The sequence below is a fragment of the Harmonia axyridis genome, chromosome 2, assembly GCF_914767665.1.
Source record: "Harmonia axyridis chromosome 2, icHarAxyr1.1, whole genome shotgun sequence".
NCBI lineage: Eukaryota > Metazoa > Arthropoda > Insecta > Coleoptera > Coccinellidae > Harmonia > Harmonia axyridis.
Window position 1 is genome coordinate 48,734,908 of NC_059502.1, and position 13,669 is coordinate 48,748,576.

The 13,669-nt window shown below is 32.6% G+C and overlaps 1 protein-coding gene across 1 annotated transcript in view; it reads left to right on the forward strand.

The window, feature by feature from the left end:
- Positions 1-7,223: 7,223 nt before the first annotated feature.
- Positions 7,224-13,669, forward strand: part of LOC123672859 — an 80,549-nt gene continuing 74,103 nt past the window's right edge. The window contains exon 1 of the mRNA XM_045607177.1: positions 7,224-7,492. Coding sequence (XP_045463133.1) covers positions 7,396-7,492 — 97 coding nt within the window. The 5' untranslated portion in view covers positions 7,224-7,395. The remainder of the gene's footprint in view (positions 7,493-13,669) is intronic.

A 13,669-nucleotide genomic window follows, 5' to 3' on the forward strand; every position in this document is an offset into this window, starting at 1 on the left:
ATACTCGATAAAATTGATTTTGATGATATAATAAAAGAATTCGCAGCAGCCAAATCTAGAAAAACATCCATTCAATTTTATCCTTTAATTGAATATTTTATTTGTTATTTGTTTATTGTTTGGTTCATATATTTATGAATAGATTAAAGAAGAATAAAGCTCAGGTTTTGAAAACTCTGCAGTTTCATTACAAAATTAAAATAAAATGCGGTTTTGATCGAATGCTTGAATAAAATAATGAAAAATTTAAAAAATGTATTATGCAACAACTGACAGCATAAAGTTCTTGAAGCATCCAATAGAGGTTGCTGATAGTTTTTTAAACCCTTCTACAAATAAATTCCTAACAAAAACTGAAACATTTTCTGCCGATTATCCTGCGACGTTTTTCTCCACTTCCCCCCTTTAAGGGGCGCCAAAATATTTTCGGCACGCGGGCGTTGATGGCCCTTGCGGGGGCCCTGTACTCAGCAATACAGAAAAAATATAACATTCTCAATTTGACTAAACGTAGAAATATAAATGATATCTTATTTGCCTTCAAACTAATAGATCCAACAGAACTCTTATCGTTGCTCAATTTTTATGTCTGTAGTCGTACAACAAGAAGTCCTGAGTTGTTCAACATAAGTTTCAGAAGAACAAACATTGGCATGAACTCACCTCTAGTCAGATGTCACAGGACCTGTAATTATTATGCTCCATCCTTGAACCTCTATGTTACCTCCTTGAAAATATTTAAAACTAAACTACGATATTTGATTGTGTAGAATCGGTTGACTATCTTTTTTGCTTAGTCTTAGTAATATTATACCTATACAGGGTCTTTCACGAGGAACCTCACCCATATTTATACGGGAAACTACTGAACGTATTTTCATGAAATTCAACACTTATAAGTATTTCACGATGCTGATGAAATCTAAAATATTTTCAAGGCATGAGCACCTCCGGTTTTTCCGGAAATGACGTCAACTTCCGTTTTTCAAATTAGAACACCATTTTTTTATTGCAGAAATAGATTCCTTAGAAAATTTCAAGTTATTTTGATGTAACATTTTTCAGTTTTGGTTGGAAAATTCTCTCTGAGCGGGAAAATTCGAAAAAAAAATCGAAAATAGAGCTCCGCTGAAACAAGAATAACTTCGAGGTTTTTGGATGGAAAATTTTCATTTTTGGGATTTTTCAAGATGTAAGATTGATGTATCCACTTTAAAAATCGAAATCGCGATTCATGATACAGGGGGTGAAAAAATCGCTTTCAAAGTAAGGGATGACAGAATCGTGAAAAATCAATTTTTTCAAATTAGAACCCCATTTTTTTATGGCAGATATTGAATCTACGTTAAAAAATAATGTGAGTGTATGCATCACACACTTGCCCTAAAGTGGATATTTTCTGAGTTATTCACAAAAAACTGTTTTTCGTCTTGAATTTTCAGCTATTTCTTTTCCCTTCACGCCAAAAAGATGAAATTTTCAGGAACTGTTACTTAAACCATGTTTTAGATTTTACTACCCTAATATGCAAAAGAAAAAAGTTACAGGTTGTTCCTAAATAGATGGCGAATTTTGATTCGAATTTGTATCGGAAACCTCTTTATTTCAACTAATTGGCCATCGATTTTCTCTCCAGTGATAAATAAATAATTCCTTATGAACCATATGCAAAAACTTACCATGTTTTACATTCTTTTTTTTTTTTAATGATAGATATCATTAATTACATCTGCCAAATTCCTCTTTATTCAGTAGCATTTTGTGTTTACTATTAATTTGGTGATAATTCGTATTAAGTTATAAAATCGATCACTATGCTTAATTTTAATACTAATAGTAACTTGAAGTCGGTTTCAAGAAGGGGTGAAAAATCTACAGCATGGTTCAAATAACAGTTCCTGAAAATTTCATCTTTTTGGCGTGAAGGGAAAAGAAATAGCTGAAAATTCAAGACGAAAAACAGTTTTTCGTGAATAACTCAGAAAATATCCATTTTAGGGCAAAGGTGTGATACATACACTCACAATATTTTTTAACGTAGATTCAATATCTGTCATAAAAAAATGGGGTTCTAATTTCAAAAAATTGATTTTTCACGATTTTGTCATCCCTAACTTTGAAGGCGATTTTTTCACCCCCTGTATCATGAATCGCGATTTCGATTTTTAAAGTGGATACATCAATCTTACATCTTGAAAAATCCCAAAAATGAAAATTTTCCATCCAAAAACCTCGAAGTTATTCTTGTTTCAGCGGAGCTGTATTTTCGATTTTTTTTTCGAATTTTCCCGCTCAGAGGAAATTTTCCAACCAAAACTGAAAAATGTTACATCAAAATAACTTGAAATTTTCTAAGGAATCTATTTCTGCAATAAAAAAATGGTGTTCTAATTTGAAAAACGGAAGTTGACGTCATTTCCGGAAAAACCGGAGGTGCTCATGCCTTGAAAATATTTTAGATTTCATCAGCATCGTGAAATACTCATAAGTGTTGAATTTCATGAAAATACGTTCAGTAGTTTCCCGTATAAATATGGGTGAGGTTCCTCGTGAAAGACCCTGTATATGTGTCTTATGAATATTCTGTAATAGCTGTTGACTAAATATATGTTTTTTTATTTTGTGAATACTGTTTTGGACTTGTTCTGTTTGTATCCTGTATTTCTGAAATAAAGAAGTTCCATTCAATAGTACTTATTATAAAAAAAAAACTTGAAGCTCATAACGGTGACCCCCCGTTCAAAATTTAAGGCTAGGACCGCCCTTGATTATAAGCCTTATTATATAGAAGTTCATAGGGTGTTTTTCCTTTAATTGGACTTGCACCAGTTATATTGATCAGAAAAACATCTGTGATAGCTGATTCCGCCCAGAAAGTCTTTGGTAAGTTATTATCTGCAAGCATTGCTCTGACTGCCTCAATAATTGTAGGGAACTATCTTTCAGCTCTTCCATTTTGCTGCGGGGTGTAACTTACTGTGTACTCATGCTCAATTTCCTTTTTTTTCAATAAGGTACTCATATCTCGATTAGTGATTTCTGTACCATTATCACTTCTTATAATTTTGACTGAGTTACCTGTCTGGTTTTTTAAAAATATCAGAAATTCTTTCAACATTTCATATACTTAGGTCAGATTTATTGTTCAGAAAATAATGAAACCTGTAATTACTAAAATTATCTCTTAATAATAAAATATACCTAGCATTAGTTGTTCCATGATGGTTACTCCATGGGACCACATAGATCTACGTGTATTAAAATTACCTAAATTTTTTGACCTACCCTCATTCGCTTCAAATGGTTCTCTACAGTGTTTACCTTGAATGCAATGACTACAAAATTGATCAGTATTCTTGACCGTATAATTTTGATTTTGTAAAGTATTTCTAACATATTTAAAGTTTTGATGAGCTAAAGCTCTGTGCCACCACATAAAATCTTTCTTTTGATTTACAAAAAAACATTGATCAATTTCCAAGTTTTTATACTGCCCTGTGTGCTCACAACAATTGCAAGTTTGGTATATATAAAACATCATAAAGAGTCACATTATGAAAGTATTCACTTTTATAAGCTAGTATACAAATGTTACCAATTCCTTCAGCTTTAAGATTTGTGCCATCACCAGTTTTTAGCAATTTTTCTTCTTCCAGTTTCACGAAATTGCAGAAGAGCTTCCTTTGTTTGCACATATGTTAATAATAGTTTATTGTGACATAAACATGAATCGCAGAGGCTGAAGCCTGTACGCGATATACAATTAACATATAAACAATATTATAGTAGCAACATTTGAAATAAAATCTTATTCTGAATAAAAAACTGAATAAACAATGAAATAAATCGAATCATGTCAAAAATGAGGATAACTTGAAGTGTCGAGAACTCAGTGGTGACTCTGTAGTGTTGTAACAAATCACCTTGGTGACATGCAGTTGAGGATTACCGGTGCATCATCTAGAGGCCGATCTGAGGTAGGCAGAAATTCTTGGATATGAGGTTTCATCCATTGATTATGGATTGGAAATATTTTCTTCCTTTTTCGAAAATCCATTTCCTTATCATACTTTGTTGTTTCTTTTCATGTCTTATGCCTTTCAGGTTCTTCGGGATCATGCTATAAATGCGTGGAGCTAGGTATGTGAAGCATCTTTGTCCAATTCGCTTTTCTGCTCTAGGAATCACGTGGATTATCTAACTTCTTGTTTCATAACTGCATTCGGTTTGTCTTAATGTGAATTGTATTCTTCTAGAACAGATGGCCGTTAATATCTGGGATACAAATAACTGTTGAGAATTCATTGCCCGCGATAAGAAGTATAATTCGTCTGAAGGAAACAAATGGGGCTTACCGTAGATCACACGGAGCAGCCATTTCTGGACCACTTCTACTCTTTTTATGTGACTTTCGTATGCTTCACCCCAGGCAATAATTCCATACTTTATCAGCGATTGGCATAGAGCATTATATATCTGCATTAACGTTTCTAATTCCAAATCATTTTTAAGGTATCTAAACTTCGATAGAAGGCATCTAAGTTTTCTCACCAAATTGTCTATATGTATGTTCCATTTTAGATGTCTATCGATTGTAATGCCGAGATACTGGAGTTAGTTTCGGGTATAACTGTGCAGTCGTTGACTTTCAGAGGACCCAAGTTCGGAAGACCTGACCTTTTTCAGTCTTGGATTTCAATTCTTGTCAAGAATTTCCCTCGTAAAATATGGCAGTGTCATCCGCAAAACTGATGACCTCACCTTTCTTCTCCATTTGTAATAAACCATTCATATAAACTAAGAACAAGATTGGTTCCATCACTGTTCCCTCGGGTACTCCAAATTCGATGTTCCTCATTTTACTAGATAAATCATTTATTTTTACGAATTGGACCCTATCAGTTAAAAAGCTTTTCAATAATTCATATGATTTACCCCGGAAGCCGTTTCGGTAGAGTTCATCTAAAATTTTTTTGTGTGAAACCGTGTCGAAGGCCTTTTTAAGGCTACAATGACACACAGACCAGTTTTTCTACTATATTACCAACTGTATACCCTTGCTATCATTCTCCTAATAGCATCTTCAGTCGATTTACCTCCTCTGAAACCGTACTGGTGTTCAGATATAATTTTATTTTTTTCTAGGAACTTGACAATTCTGATCTTCAATAATTTCTCTAAAATTTTGGCTACATTCGATATAAGACATTACAAAAAATTTCAACCTCTTTCTTCTCTAAAGTATAAGGTATATTATCTGCTAGCTTTTTACCTACTTCGTTGTAATAGCTTCCGAATTCCTCTACAATTTGTTCCGTGTTTGTTACTTCCTGTCCTTGATTATTAACGATAGATTTCATTTCTGTTTCAGGTTTGGATCTACCGCAGAGGTTTTCCACGTAAGACCAAAGTGATTTTGTTGCTGAAGTGTATTTCGTGACAAAGGTGTTCATGTAATCTCTTTCAGCATTCCTGATCAACTTGTATGAAATATTTCTGTATCTTGTATATTGTTGTTTTATCTCAATATTGAACTGATATTTCATCATTTCCTTGTATAAATAGTTTTTCCTGTTTATGGCTTTGAGTAATCCCATAGTGATCCAGTCGCTTCTCCCAGATTTCCTATGGCTCAACTTAATTTTTGTTTTATGTTTCTGTGTGTAATGCTTCAATAAGTCAATAAACAATTGTGCGAATGAGTCCACATCTTCATTTTTCATCAATTCGTGCCAATCAATTTCCTTTAAATCATTTTTTAATTGCTGATAATAAATATAAGTTTTGTATTTAATAACTTTTTCGGGAGGTTTTTCTTTCAGGTTGAGGCATAAACTAACTATATAATGATCAGTGATGTCCGTACGAATAATAAACGATCTCTTCTGATTTACAACAGATTGGCGACATCCTAATAGAAATATATGGTCAAGGCAACTACCACTAGAAGACCTAGTTACATCATTTATATTGGATTTATATCCAAAAAAACTAAAGACATTCATGTATTCATCAACTATATTTCATTATTCTTTGAAAGATCAATGTTAATATCTTCTACAATTAAATGATAATCCCACGTACTATTATTACTTGTTATTGTTCCAATGTATTCAGCTAAGTCTCTATTGAACTTTTTTGGACATGGGATATCACAACCCCATAATTTTTGTTGAAAGTTCTATAATTGTACATGTATGTGTATCCTTCGATTTTATAAAGATCCACGTTATCTATCATAAACGTTTTCGTTGAAGCAATCAAATGAAAATCATCTGTATATATAATTTATGGTATCCATTTGTTGCATTCTTCCCGGGACACCCTGTATAATCGAATATTTCATGTTTGGAATCGCAAAATGTTCGAAAATATCTTACTTCAAGAGATCAAAATAACTTCATTGAAATATGAAAATAATGTTCATAAAAAAACTGAAAAGGTATATTGATCAAACTCTAATAAGACTTTCCTCAATCATGCAAATATTGAAATTCTTATTGATATTTTTCGATTTGAAACATCTCGCTCGTGTTGAAAAAAAGAGAATGGTATTTTCTCTATTACCTTTAAGATTTGTAATGAAATATAAAATTCCAAAATCATGATAATAATGATTTAAAATTTAATTTCATATTCTCCTTTTTCTTAACAAATGAATTGATTTTTTATCGAATTAAACAAATATAAATATAATACGTATTTATCTATTTATTTATTTATATGTTTCAAGGTAAATAATAAAACTAATCTGGTCTATAAAACTGTGCATTAAATTCACACAGAAGTGCCAGCGTCAGATGTTTGTTACTGTTGTGAATTCAATACAGTACCTAACATTGATCGTTTTACATCATCTGGGTACCAAAACCAAAGCGTCGGCGTACATTCGTGTTATGACAAAAATTCGGAAGTGCTTAGTGCTTAGTAATCCGCCAAAGTGCTCGCGAGCACTGCAGTGCTCGGGAGCACTTTTGGGATTATTAAGCACTAAGCACTACTTTTAAAAAGTGCTCGGGAGCACAAAAAGCCTACAAGTGCTTTCGGAAGCACTAAGCACAATGCTTTGGCACAGCTTTGATATAAATACCATATTCCACATAGAACCAACTCCTACCCTACCTCAACATGTTGCAACAGACAGAAAGAAGCTCCTCAAAATTGTGTCACATCTTTTTGGCGGCGTGATAACATCGCCTCCATTCTTGAGGTTTCGAGCTGGCGTGTCTGGCCTAGATTTCGTGCGACTGTCTTCATTTCTTCGTTCTCGAGCACCGAAACCGTACACCTGAACCGTGGGGTCCGACAGTTCCAGAGTACCATCGGTGAAGTGTGAACTGTGTGAGCTCCTGCAGAACGCCACTAACTGTTTCCCGAATACAACGGCCATCCGCGATGTCAGGGTGTCGTAAGTGCGGGCTTTTTAGACTGACCGAATTGTGCTCGTTCATATTATTTAACGCGGCTTTTGGACTAATATTCAACGATTTGGGTAAGTTTCGCTATTCGGGAAAATCTTGTAGCTGGAGAATGCGTAACGGTACAGCGCATATGACTGAAGTATTATTTATTTTGTATCTATAAATTCCAAACATATTTGATTGATTCCGTTATTTCATTTGAAATTTAACACAAATGCGTGTCTCCAGTCACCATTATTCAAGATGTTTGAAATAAATAGGTATTCATTTTTTTTACTCTCTCAGAATTGTATAAAAACGGAGCGGAATTTATATTTTTATATAGGCACTGGAAATACTGTACTCATCTCAATTTTAAAGATTTTCATGCTTTTCTTCAAAAGTGAATAACTACATTATTTGAGTAGTCAAATCAAATTGAAATAGTTTTCAAGATTGAAAACAGTGATTGCCCACAAATTTTGGTTTTCTTTTAAAAAGCACTACCTTTACCTACACTCATTCAGAGCTTTTCTCGGAATACAACTCAATTCTAACCGAGAATTAAACAGCGAATCATATAGATTTTTTCAGCTGAAGAATATGAGCTATGTATTTAAAAGGCTGAATGGAATGAATGAATTTACAAGGTTGTCAACCAAACATTTCTTATTAACTTTTAGGTAATGAATATCACCAATCATTATTTATGCAAGGAAAATTTTGATACAATGTGTAGATAAGTACATCTACATCTCTCAGTAGCGGATACCGACTCTCCTAAAACTTATACGATAACAGGGTGATCGACTTCAAAAACATTGAGGATTATAAAAAATGTGCTTGAAACGTGAAATATTTTTCCTCAAAGACTGTTCAGGGTCATTAAAAATGATGTTTCTTTTAATATTTAAATCACTTTTCGCAGGTAAAGAAAATTTGAAATTGAAATCAAATATTAATTTCAAAATGTTATCATAGGGATATTCAGTACTAGTAAAAGCGTTAAAAAATATTTCACAGGTCACTACAATGTTATTATCATTTTAATCTTATATCCTATATGAGTAATACCCTATAGAAATATTTTAATTGTCAAAATGTTAAATTGAGCTACTCAAAGTTGAATCATTCTTATTAATCTATTATAGTCATAATAGGAAAATATAAATAATCACTCTATATTTATACCGAAATTTATACCTAGTAATAGGTATGAGAGCAAATGTGAAGGCATGAGCTTTGAGCGCTCGTTCATTCATGCGCCAATTGTGCCCTTGAAACCCTCAGAACTGTTTATAGGTAAATATGAGATGATATTAATAAATAACATCTCACGCTTTCTTAATTTTTTTGCCTATATTTTGGTTGAATTTTATTATAATTCAGCTGACGAGATCAACATGAAATATCGCATCTACTTTAAAATTGCTGTTATAGATCTAAACCTACAACTAGCTCGGATTTGTTGCTACGGAAACATTAGGTTTCTTTTCAATATTCTGCTAGAATTTTCTAAGGTTCTGATGACCATAAGATGATATTTTTTTGTTGCTACTGCTAGTGCTACTGAAACGTCAGGTTTCTTTTCAATATTCTGCTGGAATTTTCTGAGGTTATGATGACCATCTGAAGATTTTTTTTGTCGATATTTTGCTTGAATTTTTTATAGTTCAACTGACGATATCGACATGAAATTTTGCATCGACCATGAAATTGCTGTTATAGATCTAAACCTACTACTAGGTCGGATTTGTTGCTACTGAAACGTTAGATTTCTTTTCGAATATTCTGCTGGAATTTTTTATGGTTCTGATAGGATATGTTTGCACGAATCTACATAGATATTGTTATTCTATAGGAACACGCAAAATCTCGATCCTTCTATTTCACTGAAATATTGAGTTTATTCTTACGGTTCTGATAATGTGATCAGCTTGAAATTTTTCTCGAAACTTGATTTTCACTTGATTCAATTTGATCGAAAACAAATGAGTTTTATTAGTGATACCTATGGTGTGTTTCATAATAGTATATTCTAAAACAAGTTGCAGAATGGGCTCCTATTCCAACACGAATGCGAAATTCAAAAACGAGCGACGAAGGAGCGAGTTTTGGAACGCATGAGTGTTGGAATTGCCTTCTGCAACGAGTATTAGACGATATTTTCTCTATTTCAGACAAGTTTTGCCAAAAATTGTCGAAATTCAATGAAAAATTCAGATTATATATCCTAGTGACTTTTGTATTGTATCTTGGCAGTTGGTGTGACTGTTACGAAAATTGACAGATTACGGAATTTAAATATGAATCGTATGTTTCGAATTAGGACATAATTTACAATTACCCATTAAATTCGTGAATTATGTCTGACGAAATCGATTAAACACTACCAGAATTAAGAGAATTTGCGAATAATGTAGCAAATCATTTCACTATATCCCCAAATTATATTATATTGACAATTATTGACGTTTGTTGAAATTTGATAGGATTGGAAGTCAGCATAGACAACCACAAAACGAAAAATATATCTGAAAACGATGCTGTAATGAGTTCATTACAGCACTGTTTTTAGAACTGTAATGAACTCATTACGATACTGAAATAGAGAAAAATCATTTCTGTGTTTAATTTCAGTTCACTTCCATAGATTCAAAACTAAAATCAACAAGTTGATTCGCCAATCAAAGTTTTATGAAACCCGCTGCTAGTATTTTTAGTATTTTAAAATGCAATTTATGAGTCGGAAATATGGCGTTTCAAGAATTTAAGATCGTCAGCCTGATTAACGGTATAGTGTATAATTCCAGGTATTTCGGTTCTATCCTACGTAAACTTGGTTGCAAATCTTCGTTCCTTGAAAGATAGGCGACAAAATGTGACTCATTTTAGAGCATTTATGTCCCACTTTTGAATTATTGATTCGATTTCACCTCCGTATTAGTACAAATTATTGATATCAACCATACTTTCTGATTACTCATATAATCAGTTGATCACTTCATAGCTTTCCAATGAAAAACGTTTTCATATATTTCAGGTCGTTTGTAGAGCACATTGGACTTAATTCGTTTAACATGTCCTGAGGTTCATGAAAAAAGTGTTTTACGATGAGTATAGGAATATTTACTTGTGATAACTATCGATAATTTTTTTCTATTTTCTATATGATCACCTAGAAATTTTTCACATTCATAGGTACTCACAACTCGAAATCCAAAATTTCATTTCTTAGGAATTGGTAACAAAATTGCAACAGGAACAACCGACCGAAAATGCACGAAATATCTATTGCCCTTGACTTTTTCGACAATTAGTTGATTTGAGACAGGTTGTGTTAAATGCTATGTTACTTTGAAATTCTCGTACTTCCCCGATTAACAAAATATGTCGATTCTAATGCGAATGAACTAGTTAATAATCTTCTTTGAACTTCATTAATAACTGGTTTTTATTTCATTTTGCATTTACGTTTCCTATGGTGTTAATTATTCGTTTCACTAAAAAAAAAACATTATGCAGGTCAAAAATTGTTGAAATTCCGTAATTAAAATATATTTTGCCAACCGATGTGTCCAAACAATGCTCTCAAAAGAAAGTATGTAGGTAGAGGTGTATCATGTATTCACTACCGGTTAAGTTTATGTATGCATAAGTGTAGTCCTCGAATTTTAGGTCACTAGCACATCGGAAATATATGGTGACGAATATCAACAAACATCCGTTTATTCCGACATTAAGTAAAGGGTGTTTTTTGAGGATTCGTTCCCCAAAATGAGCGCTATATCATTTCATCATGATGACATTTTTGAAATTATGAGACCGGAATGGTCTCAATCGATAAGAGTTGATGATGTCGAATCCACGGTCAAATTCAATTCTGTCTGTATGTTCGCTCCGGTTCAGCCGTAAACACGATAACTCTGGAACGGAAAAGCTTAGGAACTTGAATTTTTTTAAAGAATCAGAGATAAGAAAAATATTGAAAAATACTCAATTTTCTGTTATTGTACATTCGAAAGAGTTGAGTTTCAATATACAACAATGATATAAAACAACCAATTCTGATTTGAATAACACAAATAATGGTCGAAATGTGTTCACAAATTTGAAACACTCTGTGATGATTTTTCTGAAATCAAAGCCAAATGCCCGACATTCCAATTAATTCCCTTCTACTTAGGAAATGTAAATACGGTTCGCGCTCACAATATTGAGAATACGTCCAATAAATAGAATACTCAGAGCATATCATCATTTTTTCAGTTTTTTATTGATATTTTGATAACTATTCGGAATAATGCAACAGTTATCACAGAAAGTTAATAAGAATTATCTTAATCTAACATCACAAAAAAAAAAATTCAAACAAAAATGTTTTCAGAAACATAATTTTCATTCCGTGAAGACAAGCACAGCACCGAAAGAAGAAGTTCTCCAGAAACGTTTAATAGGAGTCGAAATTGGAAACCCTGTAGACTGTAGATTGTCAGTTTGACTATTTGGTGTTGCTTTGGGCTCAGTACGTTTCGTCATTCCTCATGAACGGTTGAACAATTGAAAGTTGTGAAAATTCATTTCTAAAATGGATTACGGTCCGCCAAACTTATCGTCCGCTATACCCATTCAACGTTCGACATAATCGTTCATATTCTCTTAGAAATTTTTTTCGCTCTCAGAAAAAGTTATTTTGCTGCTGAAAATTGTTCGAATGAATACATTCACCGTCATATACAGCAGTTGAAGCTATGCCCATCAACATTATAAGAACATATTCTGAACAAATCTAGCCTTTTGAAACAACATGACCCTAGTATATGCGCGTCGTAGGTTCGATGCATAATTACATGGCATGATACCCTTTTTCAACCGAAAACATTAATTGACCTATATTTCTTCAACGATTAGAATCTAACAGGCAATACAGAATTATATCAACTATGAATGCTGACTACTTAATAAAATGAATGATTCATTTGATGATTTCTTCAAAAGTATTTTCGGTATTTTCTTGGTGCGGAGTAATAATCAAGGTCATTCTCTTTTTTTATTTGACTTTTTTTTATCCCGACGATGAGACCATGGAGAAGCTGACTTTTTGCTTTTTTGAAAAATAATAGTAGGTACTGATATGGATCTCTCAATTTGAATTGTGAAAATTTTCTTAACTAGATCCAAACAAAAATATGAATTTTCTCTATTTGAAATAACTCTTTTCCCAGGTGGGTTCAGAGAAAACTATAAAAATTTATTATTTTCTTTTTTGAAACAAACGAAACCTATCTACCTTATCTAATATCACTTAACTATTGAAATTTTATATAAGCAATTAAAAAAAAATTTATCTAATGATTTTCTTTTCTATGCAATCCAATATTTCTTTCTAATTCCAAATTCCATACTCTTGTTCCATAGTCTATCAAAATAAAACTCTTTTTCAATAATACTTCGATGTTATAACTCCAATTTCTTTCCAATTCCAATTTCCCTTTTCAATTCCAATTCCAAAACTATTTCAATATATGTATGTCTTCTTCTTTAACTCGTTAATAACTTTATTTGTTTCTCATTTGTAAACGTCAGTTTCCAAAAACACAATATTAATCAAGAAAGTTTATTTTATCAAGTCACTAACTTGTAAAACTGACAGTTAACTTGCAAAATTTTTACAAGTTAGTAGCATTATTTACATTAGAAAATTTCGTTTTATCGTCATATATGTTGAAAATCATGGTACAATTGTTATTTCCAGTAACACAGATTTTTCCATGTGGGTATGTCAATAAAAAATCTCAGGCTTTCTGTTCCAGGAGGCCGAAGATTTACATATTGTCTGTATAACATGCAAGGCTTGAAGCTGCAGCCATCATCGGTTATGGTGAATCTTCTTGTTGTTAAATGTCACAATAACGTATTTTCCCATATCTTCTAGATCATTCATGTTTAAGGAGAGAATTTCGTCACATCGACAACATCCAAAAATCCCAAATATTGTTACAATTTTAGCCAGCAACCACTGGTCATCAGGAGCATGTAAAAGAAATTGTTCAGCCTCTTCTTTACTTAATACCTTGGCCTTTTTTGGCGTATAACGCTCATTTTTTCGTTTCAGAAACGCTATTAACTTTTGAAATCTGCAAATGACAACTAAACGTCATATTTTTCAATAATTTTTTTAAGGAAAACAAACCTGCGAACAGGGGCATTTTCTTTCATTTCCAAGCAGCTTTTCAGCCTAGACCATTTTGCCCATAAAGTATTAGGGC